The 16824-nt window shown below is 45.1% G+C and overlaps 1 protein-coding gene across 1 annotated transcript in view; it reads right to left on the bottom strand.

Moving 5' to 3' along the window:
• The window catches only part of CRLS1 (cardiolipin synthase 1), an 89023-nt gene extending 83375 nt beyond the window's left edge, over positions 1–5648 (bottom strand). The window contains exon 1 of the mRNA XM_085612635.1: positions 5157–5648. Within this exon, the coding sequence (XP_085468761.1) occupies positions 5157–5486 (330 nt within the window). The 5' untranslated portion in view covers positions 5487–5648. The remainder of the gene's footprint in view (positions 1–5156) is intronic.
• Positions 5649–16824: the final 11176 nt, after the last annotated feature.

Raw genomic sequence — 16824 nt, 5'->3', positions numbered from 1 at the left:
TTTGTGTATTTTTGGTAATGTATAAATGACAGGTGTACGTGGTGACTGGGTGTTAAGGAAAAGATTCATTTTTGCTCTGGAACCCTTGTTCTCTTGCCTCATTAGTAACTTGGAGAATAAGATGTTGGAGTTCCTTGGTGGAGTTAGTGGGTAATTTGCAGGAATGATCTGTATTGGACAGTTGTCTCAGTATTTTGTTTGAGTACAGGTCTTTTTTTCTTGAATGACTATGCCACCCCCTTCTTCAGCAGGTTTGATAATAAGGGTTTGGCTGGCCTTGAGGTCAGTAAGGGCAGACTTCTCTTCCAGTGATATATTGTAAGGGATGAAACGGCGGGTAGTCTCCAGTTGTGAGACATAGTTGAGGACTATCTTCTCAAGGGTCAATACCTCGCCTGGAATCATGTTGGAGAATGGTGAGAAGGTGGATGGGGGACGTAGCGGAGTGTTGGCCGTGTAACCTGGTGTGGGACTGAGGAAGAAGTAGGTATGTACTAGGAAGCACATAGTGTGCAAGGAGAGGACAGGAATTCACTATACGTTAAATTTGGCGTCTTCCTGCCCACTACCTGTCATGCAATGCAGCAAGTAGTCTTGCTGCGCTGCATTAAATTTTGATAAATCTGCCACTAAGTGTGCATAATCTGTGCACGTTCCCTCTACTGATGGGTACTGTTAGCACTCTGCATGTGCTATGCTTACTTCATGCATGTCCTGTACATCTTTGGTACACACACTTTGTGCGCTGCTCATGTACCAGGGGTTTGAGCTGAGTAGGCATGATAAATAGAGAGGGGGGAAGGGGAACTGTTTGGAAAGAAGCTCTCATTAGCAGTTTTAGAAAGGCGTGTATTGAAGGTAACTTGCAATTTTTTTAGATACTTTAAGTAACTTGCACTGTTGAACTCACAAATAGAAAGTAAGTTGCACAGTTTTGTCTCAGAAATGGAAAACCTGTATACAGTTCTAATCCCTAAAAGGAATTAATACATTTGGTTTCGTTCAGTAGTTGAAAGGTCTATGCACCGTTTTCTACAGTAATAAAAAACATGAATATGCTCTGGTCTATTAACTATTAGAGATGAATGCACAGGATTCATTCAATACTTAAAAGAATCATGCAATGTTCAATTCAGTAGAAAAGAAGTTAGACCCATTCAATGCTCTTTAGCAACTGGATAGAATGAATTAACACACTTTTACTCATTAAAGAAATGCAATACAAACTGCTCTGTTCAGCATGTTAAATAAATATAAACCATGTTATTCTACAATGGAAAGATAAGCAACTGGTATAGCGCCTTAATAAAAAACATTGGTTCATGGCTATTCAATAATGTCAAATGAATTCCAAGGAGGAGCCTTTGGCTGCCTCGATCTCTCCCCGATGCAAATGCAGAAGTAAGTGATGTATGACAATTATTTGAAATTATCAAAGAAAAGACTTCACTGGCGCTCCATTGAGCAGTGTTTGCAATTTAAAGCACTGTTTCTTCATTGGCTACCCATAGAGCAGTGTGTGCAATTTAAAGGACTGTTTCTTCACTAGCTACCCATAGAGCAGTGTGTGCAATTTAAAGCACTGTGCTACATGCACAAATGCCTAGCAAAACAACGGACCTCTCTATCTAAGAACGTTGGTGTCTCAGTACTCACCCACACATTCTCTAAGGTCCCGTCAATTTAGACTGGCCGTAGTTTTCTAGAATCAGGAAATCTTGCTAATTAGGCCAAGCTTTTTCTTATCTTGGACCAAGACTTTGAAACAATCTGCCTTCAACATCTTTTTAGGTCTCGCCTAGCGACGCGGCACATGCGCTGCACGCTCCTGGCGAGATCTATTGTCGTCACTTTTCTTGCGAAGCGAGGGTGGAAGCTCCACCCACGCTTCTAACTGGCGCGCCCGCCAAATCCGTGGTTTCTATTGGGAGGGAAGCATGTTTGGTTCCCTCCGCGTCTTACTTCGGTGTGCCTGCTCGGACACAGCATGTGAACGCGCCTGGACATGACATATGCACACGCTGCTTTGCTTTCCCTGGGCGTTTCCTGTAATAACAGGGCGCACAAGGCGCGCTTTGCTTTCCCCAGGCGTTTCCTGTAATAATAGCACGCGCATGGCGTGCTTTCACTTTCTTTACTCTTCGCGTTCCCACAGTTTTCTATCTCTACACTCTGCTACTGCCTCCTGACAAGTAATTGTGCAATTACTAAATTAGCTTAACACAAACCATGTTCGTGCACGGCTAATCAGCCGTGCGGTTTGAACCCTTGACTTCTAGTTGTTACACCAGCGGGTGATACTTCATATGCAGCGAGTCCGGCGATACAAGGGTGCCCAGAGGGTGGCACTATTAATATGTAGCCCTGCGTTTGTACCCCCACCCTCCTTCAAGAACACACCCAATACAATCTGGCAACAAAGTAATATTGTTTAAAGCAAACAGTGACCCTATTTATAGCGCCCACCAGAGCATACATGGTATTGGCACTTGAACTCGCCACGCGTTTCATTGAGCTTTAAAGGATGAAAGGCAGAGCGTGCCTTGTTGTTTGGATGCGAGGCAGTGACCTAAAGATCTCAGTGCGCAAAGCTGTCTGCGGCAGTGGGTCCTTTCTAGCAAGAAACAGTCACTGCTAGTCCAAGCAATACCTCTTACCACCCGCTCCTCTAAGTTCCCTCCAAATACAAGGACCTCTTTACAGAAAAATTGAAATGCAAATGAGTTGGCACTGGTTTTTTACCACCTGAAATGTTTAATCAAATGCCACAAACGCTGTCAGTGCTTTCAAACAGCTCACACACACACATATTGATTATTCCACGGAAAGTAACAACATTGTAATATTTTGCATGGACATTGTAAAGAACTGCACACATTGTCAGCATAATGTTAGCACACTGTAATACACGTGCTATTCCAGCATTGCCTTCATAGTACGGCCCCTCGACAAAATACTTACAAAAATAACGGCAGTGAATTTTATAGTTAACTGTCCCGGTACAATTCGGTTGGATATTTCCCCCTCGCGCCCACCTCTGCCTCCCCCCAAACACACCTCTGAAAAACACTGCTTCCCCTGTGTGAGTTGAACTGGAGATAGTTGAATCAAATGAAATACGGGGCAATTGTTAAAAGCTTTTTAGGTGAAAATCCGCGTCGCTCAGACTCCCATGGCAGCTAGAGGAACAAGCATTTGCAACGCAATAGGTCTCACATTTTACGCGAGTTTAAGCTATTGGCATTGTAAATGACAATGCCTTCTATTTATATGTTTTCACAACCAACACATAGATAAAAGGCATTGTCATTTACAATGCCAGTAGCTCAAAGTCTCGTTTTAGGTAGCCATGCGCTTTACAAAACACACATAGTAATATTAATAATGTCCCTCTTCAAGCTGGTCTATTAATATTTCTTGGACTCGTAAATCCCACTCCTTTGAAATTTTCTATGTTTGCCAAGGACAGTACATCATCCAAAGCAGTTTTGATGCAGTGGCTTGATTAATCACCCACAAAAGAACTTTGAGCACATTTCCCGAGACCTTTTGACTCACCCGCTTGTGTTTTTTTTGCCATCTCTCACATGTCCTGCTTTCCCACTCGAATCTTCTCTCAACCCTGCAGCTCATCCACTATAGAGGAAATGACAACTGCAATTGGCTGCTGGGTCACTTCTTTTTATTTTTTTACAAATTCCCTTTGGTGGAAATTATTTTATATTTTTTTAATTTACCATTCAAGATGTTCGTCCACAATCATGAATGGTAAATTAAAGCAAAAACTCAAAATGGTTGCTGCATCATAATGCATACACATGCATGCTTGGTGACATTTGGGCTGCAGTAGCATTATGACGAACGAGTGGATGACCAGCTTTTATTTTTTGGCAGATGCTATTCAGCAATAGTAATAACCATTGTTTTCTTTTGTCAAAGCTAAAAGAGATAAAATAAGGCATGTTCAGTGCCCAAGCATAGTGCGTAATAACTTGTGTTTAGGCCTGTCGTTAGCCAAGACATTTTAATGTTAGTAAAATTCTTATGCATAATTTTTAGCGCTGGCATTATCGAAGACTTTTTCTTGTTGGTAAAAACATACAAATGATATACTTCCTTATAGGGGTATGCAGCCTACCTTCTTCATCAATTGGTCTGTCGTGTCATTCACAAAGTTTTCTTCTACCCACTACAGTATGCAGCATGGGGCCATGGCTCATCCACCTTTACCGCTGCTAACTTCTTGTGATTGAAGTCATTCTGATCTTTCACAAGAGGCAGACCCCCATACAATGTCGCTCCCAATGGCTCCTATGGCAATAGGTGCCCTTTGTTTAAATATTGGCGGATTCCCTAAATCTCCCCACAACATTTCATGAAAACCATGGCAAACAAAACAAGGAACTAACAAAGCCAAAAGCCGGTCACACTAGCTTTACCAGTGCTGGTTTAATATAGCACTTCCCTTACCCTTCATCACTATCGAAGCACAGCAAATAACACGGGTTACTATTACTCAGTTGACTGACCCTGAGTATGGACTGAGGTTTCAAACTCGTGACCTGTAGATCGCCACTTATCACACAGAAGAGCATTTAACTGGAGTCATCCTGCTGTCACATCTGTATGCTACACATTAATTGAGTGCTGCTACAATATATAGTGAGTGTAATTTGCCTAATTACCCTAATAATTGATTTACAGCTGGTCTCCCATTGCTAGCAAAGGGTTCAGAAAGAATTACAGGGTGGCGCAACGCAAAACAAAACTCAAAGAAATGTGTTTATTTAATGTGGGCAATGTCTTAGCTGTCTTTTTTTACTCTTTTGTAATTTAGTATGGCATGTGCGCAAAGAGTGATGACTATATTATTTATTCATATATCACTCAGCACTATGTAGTGCTATCTGTGCAACGAGTGGTCTATGATACAGGCGACCCTTTGCGGGGGACATGTAATTTCGCCAATACAAAATCAATGTGCTATTATGTTGCATGCTTTTAGTCTGCCTCCCATGTGCACGTGTCCTTCAAGGTGTTAATGGAGGTGATACGACTTTGATACATATATATTCTGTGATATATAGATTGCTTGTATGCAACAGCGTGATCTGCGTGTTTTTGAAACACCTGGGCAGTGTACTAGGACTTCGTACCAGTTCAGAGTGTCCGCTGGAGTCGCTCCCGGAGGGAGGCGCTGTGCTTTCAGCTGCTCCTTCAACGTGGGGAGCTGTGTCCTTTGCTGTACTTCTGACCCGGCTCTGGCTTTCCGAACGAGGCTCGCTTGAGCAGAGGCGCCACTGCAGGCTACGGTGCCATGGGGCTGTAGGGCAGAGTGCACCGCACAGCAAAGGCGACCCTGCTGCCAAGGGTGGGCGCCACATCCCTTCCGTTCCCAATGCAGGGCTTCGCCGCCGCCGAGGTCCACTCGCTGCTCTCTTCACGCACTGTAGCGTCGCCCGCCAGCCCCTACCTGCAGCCAGCATTGTGCCAAGCCTGGCAGGCCAACCGGGTGACCGCCACTACCACATGCAGCCCAGAGTCTCCATGATGGGGTCTGACACGCCCATTCAGTGCTCTGGGCTATTGCACGCCTAGTGCGGGTACTTCACCGCACCCGGGTTCAGAGTACTCATGCAACGACTACAGCGGGGCGGAAATAGTTTGCACTTCCAGTAGTAGCAAACATGACGGCCATCTTTGAATGTGGTGATCCTACTTCTCTGAATCTTTACTGTAAGACTCTCCCGGTTCGGACCCGGAGATTATGTTGTTGACGCTTCTCAGCGTGTGTTGATTTTTAATAGGTCCTCATTTCAGTGCAAATCAGTGAGCGATATCTTTGTTTCCGTGGATGCATTGTCCGCAAGTTTACTGTTATGTAGCATATTGGTCACTTGTGGACGGGGTTTCCTGGAATGTCGATGCAATAACGCCATTTGGTTGCTAAATGCATACAAAAATGTAAGAACTATCATCCCGAGTACAATGGGAGCCGGGTCAGTGAATGAGGGCCTGCGTTGTGAAAAGTTTATTTGGTATCCCAAGTAAAACGTGTTCACCCATGCTGTTCGATTATCTTCGGAAACCCTGCCATATTTGGACAACCCGACGGCTCTTCTGTAGCCCCTCCCACTGATAGTGAAGCAGTGTCTCGAGTCTCATTATCTCCGGTGTTCTAACTAGATGTGCTCCCCCGTCAGTTTGTGCTCCCCCTACGTCAGAGGGGAGTTTATTCATACAGCTATAACCTGCATGTTAAAGCGCTGCAGCTGTTAGTGCGTGCGCCTGCCCGAAAACTGATGTGGCATGCGTAAAGTTGGCAAACAATTACTATTTTAAGCAATCATTTTGAATCTATTTTCCTATGTAGCATATGCAGACGGGAAAGGAAAATGTTTGTTTTCACAAAATCTTTGTGTTTAAAGTTTTTTTTATTTGGACAAAAGAAGCTTTTTTGTTTGAATAATAACATAATTTATAGAAATATGTTTATATTTATACCTAAATATACCTATATATATTGCAATACATTTAACAGTGAGCAGGATGAATCCAGCAAAGTACAATCAACATTCTATTTTTCAAAAGTTGATAAACTGAGTCCCATTAATGTTATCAATAGAAACGTTTTTTAAAAAGCACTTTATAAGTCTAGCGTGAAGCAGTATTTGCATACCTGAGGAGCTGTATTTTAACCCCTTCGCTGCCAGGCCTTTTCCCCGCCTGTGCTCAGCTTTTTTTTGGCTATTAGGAGTAGTTCGCACTTAGGCCCCTGTAACGTTTTGTCCACATAAGTTTTCAGCGTTAAATGTATGCCCTTTTTTCCAACACCCTGAGGATTCGAAAGTTACCCAGGGTTTGTGGATTCCCTTTGAGGGGACCCAGAAATGTTCCAAAATACTACAAAGTTTTGCTTTAAGAAAAAAAAAATGGGAAACAATCGCTGCAGAAGAAAGCGTCTGGTTTGTTCCCTGCAAATGGCATTAACAAAGTGTTTGTGGTGCTGAAATCACTATCTTCTCAGATTTCAGGGACAGGCAGAATTTTGTTAGTAAACCAACATTTTGTAAAAAGTTTTGTCATTTTACTGGGACATAGCCTATTGTTCCTATTATTTGTTTTTTTAACCTCACTCAATCAATCAATCAAGCGTTTTTTAAGCCCGACTACTCAGCCGTAAGGGTCTCAAGGCTCTGGGGGTGGGGTGGTGTAGGTTCTAGTCCATTAAGGAGGGGCTCCTTTGAAGAGCCAGTTCTTGAGGTCTCTTACGAGATGGGAAGCGATGTCTGTCTGAGGTGGAGCGGAAGGGCGTTCCAGGCCTTGGTCACGAGGAAGGAGAAGGAGCGGCCTCCCGATCTGGTTTTTCTTGTGCGTGGGACCACGGTGTAGGAGAGCTGGGCTGATCGTAGGGTCCTTTGGGGTGCGTGGAATTTGAGTCGGCTGTTCAGGTATGCTGGTCCGGTATCATGGAGGGCCTTGTGTGCGTGGGTGAGCATCTTGAAGGTGACTCTTGCCTCGATGAGGGGCCAGTGGAGTGTGCGCAGGTGCTGGGAGATGTGGCAGTGTTTTGGCAGGTTGAGGACCAGTCTTGCGGCAGCGTTCTGGATGTTCTGTAGCTTGCCGGTGAGGTTTTTGTTTATTCCGGCATAGTGTGCCTTGCCGTAGTCGAGTCTGCTGGCGACCAGGGCGTGAGTGACTGTCTTTCTGTGTTCAAGGGGTATCCATTTGAAGGTCTTACGTAGGAGGCGGAGGGTGTGGAAGCAGGAGGACGGGACTGAGTTGATCTGGCGGTCCATTTGGAGCTCAGAGTCCAGGATGATTCCCAGATAGCGTGCGTGGTCCTGTTGCAGGGATTCTGCTTATACACAGAACTATGCTTAGAACCCCAGGACCTCAGTGAATTGTGGTGTACCAGAAACTCACCTCAGAACCCAGAACCCAGTATCCGGCTAGCATAAGTGTCCCATTCGTTATCCAAGATTTAGCTCAGAGATCCCAATGAATAGACAACCCAGAACAAGCTACTTAGTGTACTCTCAGGAATGGTGGGAATCGGAAATACCTGTTCGTATATTATTCTCACATCAGTCCACAACAATAATCAACAGAGACACGGTGTAAATAAAAAGAGTTTATTTTTATAGACCACGTGTCCTAAGATGCAGTACTTTGGCTAATACAAGCAGACAAATGATTAATATCAAAACCAGCAACATAGTTACAATACCATAGAATATAAAAGGGGTGATCATGTTATAATGACAGTGGATACTACCACCTTCCCTTTACTAAGAAGCTAATATTATTATTATGCTAATAGAAGGTCTCTTAGGCCTGAATAGGGGACCCCATACCTCAAAGATCAGCTTAGTGAAATCACATCACAGGAGCATCAGGAGTCTTCTCGCAGGAAGGCTCGTCTTCGGTCTGAATAATAAACATGATGTCTGTGATATTAAAAGCATCAACTTTCAGGCATTTGCAGCTGCGCGTGTGTTATGGCTAAATAGTGGGCCGATCAACCTAGAGTGAAAATCATGCATTGTGTAATAATCCAGACTATTTGTCACACCGTGTACAGACCAAGGTCGCTGCACAGAGCTTTGGGATGGTAACAACAGATTGCTCTTGTGTGAAGCAAGTCTCGAGTCTATAAACACAACACGAAGGTCCTAAGTCACCGTGACGGGCACCCAGTAGGGCCGGGTGGCTCACGAGTGTAGGGGCCCGGCCTCTGATCCCTCAGGGTCATATATGACGAAGCTCCGCCATTAAGGGTGGCCCGATAGACCCTTTAATCTTTTTTCCTGGTGATGCAATAATGTTTTAAGTTTAAATGTAAGGGATTGCACATACAGCATCATGCGGCGTTGTGTTTATGCTTTGACTTAGGACCTTCGTGTTGTGTTTATAGTCTTACTTTGGGGACTGAAGGTAGTATAGTCGTTAAACTGGTCCCTATTAGACCCTTTTGTAGAGATTTTGTGTTATTGCAAGTCTCGAGTCAGCAGTTTGTTTTAAGAAATAACATGTAAACGCAGTGTCGTGTGCAAAAGCAAAAAGATGGCTTTCTAACATCTAACGTGGTTATGCTAACTTAACAATGCCTGTACGTATTCAGAGAGAACTCACTACACGCCCCCTTGATCGAAGCACTATTTAGTAGGCAAGAAAAGAGAGAACGCAGAGTTCAGTTTCGACAGAGCAGAACAAGGCGTAACCAATCCAAAGGTTCAGAATGAGTTAAAGTCTGAAACGAAAAAAAAAAAAAAAAAAAAACAGAGAAAAAAAGTAAATGCCGCGGCAGGGTGCTGTCCAGGAGCGTCAGGCGCCAAGGACGACAGCGCAGTTAATCCATGAATGTATAGGCAGCATATACCGCAACTGCTTCCAACAAAAGATCATTTGCAGGGCCAGCGAAAGTCTGAGCCATCCAATCCATCAACGAAAAGGAACACACGTGTTCTTCAATCATCGGAGCTTCCAGCACGATCAGAGGGCACCCGGAATGTTCCTCCAAATAGCTCATAGCCAAGAAGTTGTAGGCAGCTGTAGAGATGTCCCAATTACCCAGGATCCCATGTGCAGCACCACAAGCCATTATCCGGACACCAGAACATGTCAACTCGTGAGACACTAAGGGCCTCATCAGTCGATCGAAATCTGGCACCGGAGACACCAGGCTGGTCAAGCACAAATCCAAAGGCCATTCAAAGGGACAATCCAGGCAGTGAAGCACAGGCTGCACGCAGGTGAAGTAGCAATACCGGAAGGATAATCCATATGCCAGGCTTAAGGTCGCCAATGGCAGAGTTCCATAAAAGTCAAGCATCCTATCACGAAGAAGATGCAGGCGGGACAGGCGCTCGTGTGGCACAGAAGGAGCAGCCATTCCGTAGTATGAAAAGTAAAAGCAGCACACCTGCCACCAGCGCCAGAAGCAGCGGAACACCTCCAAAGATGCTCGAAAAAAATGAATGAAAAAATGCCGGAACCACACCAAAAATAGTTTGGAAAGAGGTCACGAGACCCGAGCCCACAAGTTTAAAAAAATGAGCCAGGCCGTTCGTGGACGAGGCATTGAAAATAGTTTGGATCAAAGAGCCGAAATGTAGGGGGAGGTCAGTATTCAGAAGCGCCTGTACCTCAGTGCGCGTATTAGCAATGTGAAGGACAAATGTTTCACGAGAGGAAGTCAATGGCACCTCTTTTTGGGACAATAGAGCTCTTATTCTGCTCAACTTGTTGAACTCTGCTTTCAAGGTTGGAATCGAAGGCCAGATGGAAGCATCCAGCCGCCCATGCGGGGGTGGAAAGAGAACATTATTGCAGCAGACAACTTTCTGCGAGACAGTTACTATGTACGGGATTCCCACTAACATCCCGCAGCAAGCTTCATTATTCAAAATTAAATAACTACCGTTTGCAAGCAGCGTGAAAGAAGGCGTAATCACAGGCACTGGGATACCTCGTAGGACGCAGGCTAAGTTCGGTGCTTGTACATTGCATGCGCCGTGTAATTGAATGTGCCTACATACCAAGGAATGGTCTGGTGTCGTGGTACATTCCTCGCCTTTCAAATAAACTTCAGTGCCGTCCCTAGTACATCTATACGTAAAGGGGAGGGACCAAACCTCATGTATGAAAGCGGTGCCCAGCAGTTCGTATCTACCCAAAGCATAATGTTTCATACAAGACGTAAACTTAAAAAGCGCAAAAGGGAGAGTTATCAATCCGTGGACTAACCACGTAGCTGAATTGATCTCCGCTACAGAAAAAGGCAATGGTTCAAATTTTTCAATATGTAACAATGAATATGTAGCATCCTTCATGGACATAAATCGCTGCTTGTCAGTAAGGTTAAAGGGAAGGAATAACGATGTAGTGTTAAGATAGTCCCAAGGGACTCTCCCTGCCTTTAACGTCTGCAATGTCCATGCAAACTGCATAACAGAACGCAACTGGTTTTGACCATGATATAACACAGACATATCATCATGCACAATATCAACAACAGAAGAAACAATATTATCTAATGTATAAATCCTAGAAGAGAGGGTGCTAATGCTATTATCTATAACGGCTAAAACCTTCTCCATGTTTGCTTGGTCAATAGCTCTCAACCTGGAAGCCGCCTCAATCTGCGACAACTTCCAGACTTCGTTGTAAATAGCATACGCCCACCTTTTGGTTCTGCCACCCACAGGACCCTTAACAAAATCATTCAAATCTATTTTGTCATGTAATTGTGATAAATGAACTTTGACAGACGCCAAAGTGGAATGTCGCAGCCAAGATTGACACAACTTGCCCACAGAGTATGTAGTTACAGTATGTGAAGACTCAAACCGAGGGTCTACGCGTTCCTGAGTATACCCCGGATTCAGTCCCAGAAAACGTCGTTGACAGAAATCTGAACTGCTTTGCCAAATTAACCAACCCTCACTATTAACTTTCGAAATATTGAAAGATGAATTTGAAACTAAGGTTTGCAAAGCAGCAAGGGATAGATCTGTGTGGTTATCCCAATTGGGATAAGCGCCCAGATCCGGCACAGAAGGTGACTTTAATTGTTTAGAAGTAGCCAATCCAAAACAGGTGGTTTGGAAGATGGATGAATTCAAAAATAAAATATGATTTGGTATAAGACAGGCACGATGTAAAGCCTCTGTACCCTGTACCTGCCACGGCTTGGAACCCCAAACCGACTTTAGATCAATAGTAGCCTTCCATACATCATAACCTTTGATTGACAACTCGTCCATAAAGGACTTAGAATAAAGTAGCTTTGTGTGTGTCAGTCTAACCTTTGTGGCAGACTCAGGCAGCACCTTAAAATAAAACGCTGCCGGGTTGGAAACACTGAAATCGGTAAAATATGAATACTTGTTAACCATTGTTTGTGAACTTCCGAACTCGGGAGTAGGACAGTGTTCCCATTGGGTAAAATTTACAAAATTTCTAAATGTATTTGCTTTATGCAGAAAATGATTGCCATAATGTTGAAAACAATATTGTTCCGCATAATTAGCCGCATTTTCATATAAATCTTCAGCATCAAAAGCGGCATAATACTTCAAATCAGAAAACAGTGATTCAATGGCGTGTACATCCCAATCATCAGAACGTATGTTCTGCCTAACCACATCACCCATAGAAACACGAAATACATTAGGTACATTAATGACCTCTGTAGGCCCATGAATTTGGAATTTAACAGCATCCCATGCGATTCCATCCAAGACGGGCCAGGCAGTAATATTTACAAAAGTCTGTTCCCTCTTCATGATGTGGGACGAGGAATGGGGGGCCAAAGTTCCATTGATAAGTCTAATTGACGATCTCTCACTCAGATAGTGGCCATCCACAAGACGGAAAAAAACTATTACGAATCCAATGGACATAAACAAAAAAACACTGAAAAGCAACAGCCAAATGTATGTCCAAGGGGCAATCAAAAAATGTCTCTTAAACCAGCTGAAAAAAACTGCAATGTTCGATGGGGGGCTTGAGGGCAATGAGTTAGTGTCAAAGGAGAAACGGGACTGGCCAAGTGCCGTAGATTGTAAAACAGGCGAGGGACCACGTGTAGGATAAGCATACTCAGTCTCTTCGGGCAAACCACCAGCCGATGGTATCAACAAGGGATCAGTAACCGATTGCATCTCGATGGCAACATCAGGCAAGGTGTTAGAAGCAAGAGTCAACATTGAATTTCTTTGCATCGTCTGGCATGAAACTGCTGGAGTCATACTAAGAAGTATCGGCCACTCGCTGAAGTTTGACATTGTCAATAGAGATGTACCTGTTTTCTTTGCGACCAGGAAGTGGAGGTAAAATGACTGTTCTTGTACCCTGCACTCCAAGCACTGGAACTGGTGCACGATAAGAGGGGCCGAACTCCTTCTTGTTCTCCACCTTCTCACGGACCAGATCTCCAACTCGGGGTAGCCAACCGACTACCGGAACCTGAACTTCAACTTCAGATGTGGAGGGCAAGTGTTCCTTCGATAGAGTGTCTCTGGCTTCTTGTAGAGTCTGTAAAACAGCACAGTGATCATCTACGTCAAAGGGTGCGGTCGACGCCGCCATGTCTAGACCATCAAGGTCTGGTACAAACATTCTGATTCCGAAGAGCATCATGTACGGGGTCCGCCCACCCAGAGACCTTCTAGGGAGATTATTAAGTGCACGTTGGACGTTATACAAATGGGCTAGCCAGTTCCGGCCTGTGCCTAAAACACGGGCTGTCAATGATTGCTTTAAGTCACGGTTCATTCGCTCCACCACACTATTACCCTCAGGTCGGTAGGGGGACGAAAATTTGACTAGGACCCCCAAATTTCTCATAGCCTCCTTGTAAGCCTTAGAGGCGAACGCAGGGCCCTGATCAGAATGGAAGGTACCACACGCAAAAGTTCCCACAAAGACACGCAAATCTCTGATGACAGTCCGCGAGTCAGCACTCCTTTGTGGCCATACCCACAGAAAACGTGTGCACGAATCCACTGCAACCAAGATGTACTTGTACGCAGTATCAGAAGAAAAAGGACCGCAGTGATCCAAATAAACACAACCAAATGGTTTATTGGATATGTACAACTGTGTTTGTGATGGGCGCGCAACAGTAGAAGGTTTAATCTGTTGGCAAATGTCACAATCAAGAACATAAGCGCGCGCTTGTTTATATAAACCAAACCACCAGTAACGTTGTTGTAGCAGAGATATTGTGGCTGACACTCCGGCGTGGGTAGACGCCAACCCCTCATGAGCAGCCAGAATCAGTGCGGGTCTGCAGTCCGCGTTGGGAATAATTCTGTCACCAACGTCGTTAATCCTCACTAATGGGACATTATCAGGACTTAAATGGTAAATGTAACGAGAAGGAAAACCCTTCGGGTAATCGCCTCCCTTTTCTGTAGCAGCAATAGCTGCCAAGATGTCATCATCAATCTTACTCTTTGATCTGGTAACTGCTGCCACTAAGTATGTAGCCACTGCTGTTTTAGCTGCCTCGTCAGCCAAGCTGTTGCCGACAGCATGGACACCAAGTCGCTGGTGACCAAGAGTGTGAATAACATTCACGAGAGGGAGACGTTCTTTAAAGTCTGCCACTCGAACCCAAAGCGTTTTATGCTTAATTGTGCCACCTTTTGTGTCTCGATAGTCATTCTGAGACCAGAAGTGTAAATTGTCATTATAGGACTGGACACAGTAGAAAGAATCACTCACTATTAGAGTAGTGACTCGGGGATCAGCAAACTCCAGTGCAAGCACTAGAGCCCGAAGCTCCGCCAATTGCGCGGTACAATCGCCCAATGACTGCGTATGCACTGCATCAGATTGGAATTCACCATTTACGAAAGTACCTACGACAATTGCGCAAGCCGCTGAGTAAGCGTGCTTTGATCCAATTGCGGGCTGCGCAGACCCGTCAGTGTATATGACACAATGGTATTCTTCGAGCGGGCGCAAAGACAGAGGAGCCGGATGAACGAATTCATACTGCAAGAACTCTTGAGTCTGTAATGAGGCATCAAAGATGTAGGTGACGTCTGGCGACGTCAGTGTTGTGGCCCATTGTATCCACCGAGGATGCAAAGCTTTAGAATTTGGTACACTTGCCTTTGTCACCGCTTCTAAGGCAGGATAGGGTGTTACAACCAGAATCTGTTTCCCATGTGACAGTGCGCGTTCTTTAAGGATCGCCATCTGTACAGCAGTCAGAACTTTTTCGACCGCGGAAAAACGTAATTCAGCAGAGGTGTACAAGTGGGATTTGTACGCAATGGGGACTGTATCGCCCTCATTAAACGTCAAATACGTGAAACCCACGGCGCCTGGCACTATTCTTATTACCAGGTTAGTGCGGTTATCACGTGTCAGCAAATATTGTGAAGCAAGAAGGTCAGCCTGTAAAGACTGTAAAATTTTAGAATGTTCCAGCTGCCAGCTAGACTTCGAAAATGTGGGTTGTACCAAGGCGTAAAGCGGCTTGATACGCTGGGCATAATCAGGAATGTACGTACGGCCGAAATTCAGAAAGCCCAGCAGAGATTGTAATTTCTTTAGCGTCGTTGGCGCACTCAAGCATGCGCACTTCTCCAGAAAGTGGGGAGCTAACCCCTTTCCTTCATTATTGAGCTCGTAGCCCAAAAACAACACTGTATATTCCGCGATGTGAGACTTCGCAAAATTGAATTTGTAGCCATAGTCAGCAAAACTCACTACAATATTGTCGACTCGAGACAGATGCGGCAACAGCTCGTCATCCGTGAGGTAGATATCGTCAACATAGGAGTATGCCTCGGGGTCTATCCTTTCTAAGAGAGAAACCACGCGAGCGGAAAAGACGCCAGGGCTATTTTTGTAGCCCATGGCTAATCTCGTAAACTGTTTTTGTTTACCGCCCGAAGTAAACGCTGTCCACTGGCTACTCAGTGTGGACAGGTTATGGCTAAAAAAGCCATTGGAAATGTCAAGTGTCGTTTTAAACCGTTTACGCACGAGACTGTCGACTAGAGCCGAGCTATGTGTATTCTGTACCGCGCAGGTCCGGCAATGGGAGTTTAGGTGCCGGTAATCCAAAACTAAACGGTACGAGCCGTCAGGCTTCGTTACAGTGAATAAAGGGTTATTCATAGGGGACACACAAGTTTCAATTACACCCTGATATTCCAATTGTTCAAGGATCGCCGCGACGTGGGGTCTAGCTTCACGACGCATGGGATATTGGGGCTGAGGCTGGGGCATAGACCGCAATGGAATCTCATGGCAGGGGGACAACCGGTCCCAACCCACTTGAGTACGATACACCGCTGGCGCAAGCGCCAGCGCCCACTCACCAGCGTACATTTCAGCTTGGTCCTTAGGCACCGTGTGCGCAAAGGACGGGAGGATTTTCTCCTCCCCTCTAGGAGCTTCCAAAATGAAGGCTGGGGGCCAATCTGCCTCCGCTAGGAGGATATCATAGGTGGTGGTCAGATTATCCCAAAAAATCCCTTTTATAGTACGTTGTATGTCACCCTCTATTAATAAGACTATTTCATACAGTCTATCAGGGGGAGCCACTCTGGTGTCAGCAGTTTCAACAGTAACCAATACATCAGTTGCTGTCGCCGCCAGAAATGGACGCAGAGCTTGACGGACTATGGTAATTTCTGCCGCGCTGTCCAGTAGCGTCAGCGCCCATGTCCGGTTCTGAAGCTGTGTCCGCACTATCTGAGGCATATTTTGCCGTCAGAGCCGCCACTTTCTTCTTCTGAAACGGGGGTCTTTGTCGAGCAAACTCGTCCTGCTTGCCTTTACCCTCAGTCTGTCGGGGTTGGTCACGCTGTTGTGGAGCACCCCGACCTTTGCCACCGCCTCCGCCACCAGACTGTGTAGCCGATGTTTCCTGTGAAGAACGAGGAGAGCGCGGTTCAGAAACCTGAAATCTATCAGGAGACTTAATAGTAGCACGATCTCGCAGATCATAAGTGCGTTCACTACTTGACTGTACGGGAGAGGCAGGCCGAGAGCCCTGTTTCTGCTGCTGCTTTCCCTGTTGTTTAGTCCGCCAAGGTTGTTTTGGAAAAATTGGCCGACCATCCTTACCAGAAGTTTCTGCCTTACCCTGCTGCTTAGAATCGGGATTTTTGATCACAGGCTTAACTCCTAAAGAGCTACGACCCAAATCACGATATGCTTCTGAAATTATTTTAGCAAATTCCTGCGGCTTGTCCTCTTCAGCAACTTTCTTCAGTTCATTACGAACCTGAAAGTGCAACGCATCACCCTTAAGGTTTCCCATTATCATGGTAGCCACCAGGCCAAAATCTC

This window comes from Triturus cristatus, chromosome 6, assembly GCF_964204655.1.
Source record: "Triturus cristatus chromosome 6, aTriCri1.1, whole genome shotgun sequence".
Taxonomy (NCBI): Eukaryota; Metazoa; Chordata; class Amphibia; order Caudata; family Salamandridae; genus Triturus; species Triturus cristatus.
Note: the sequence above shows the minus strand (reverse complement) of the source record. Positions and strands in the feature narration are given on the sequence as shown.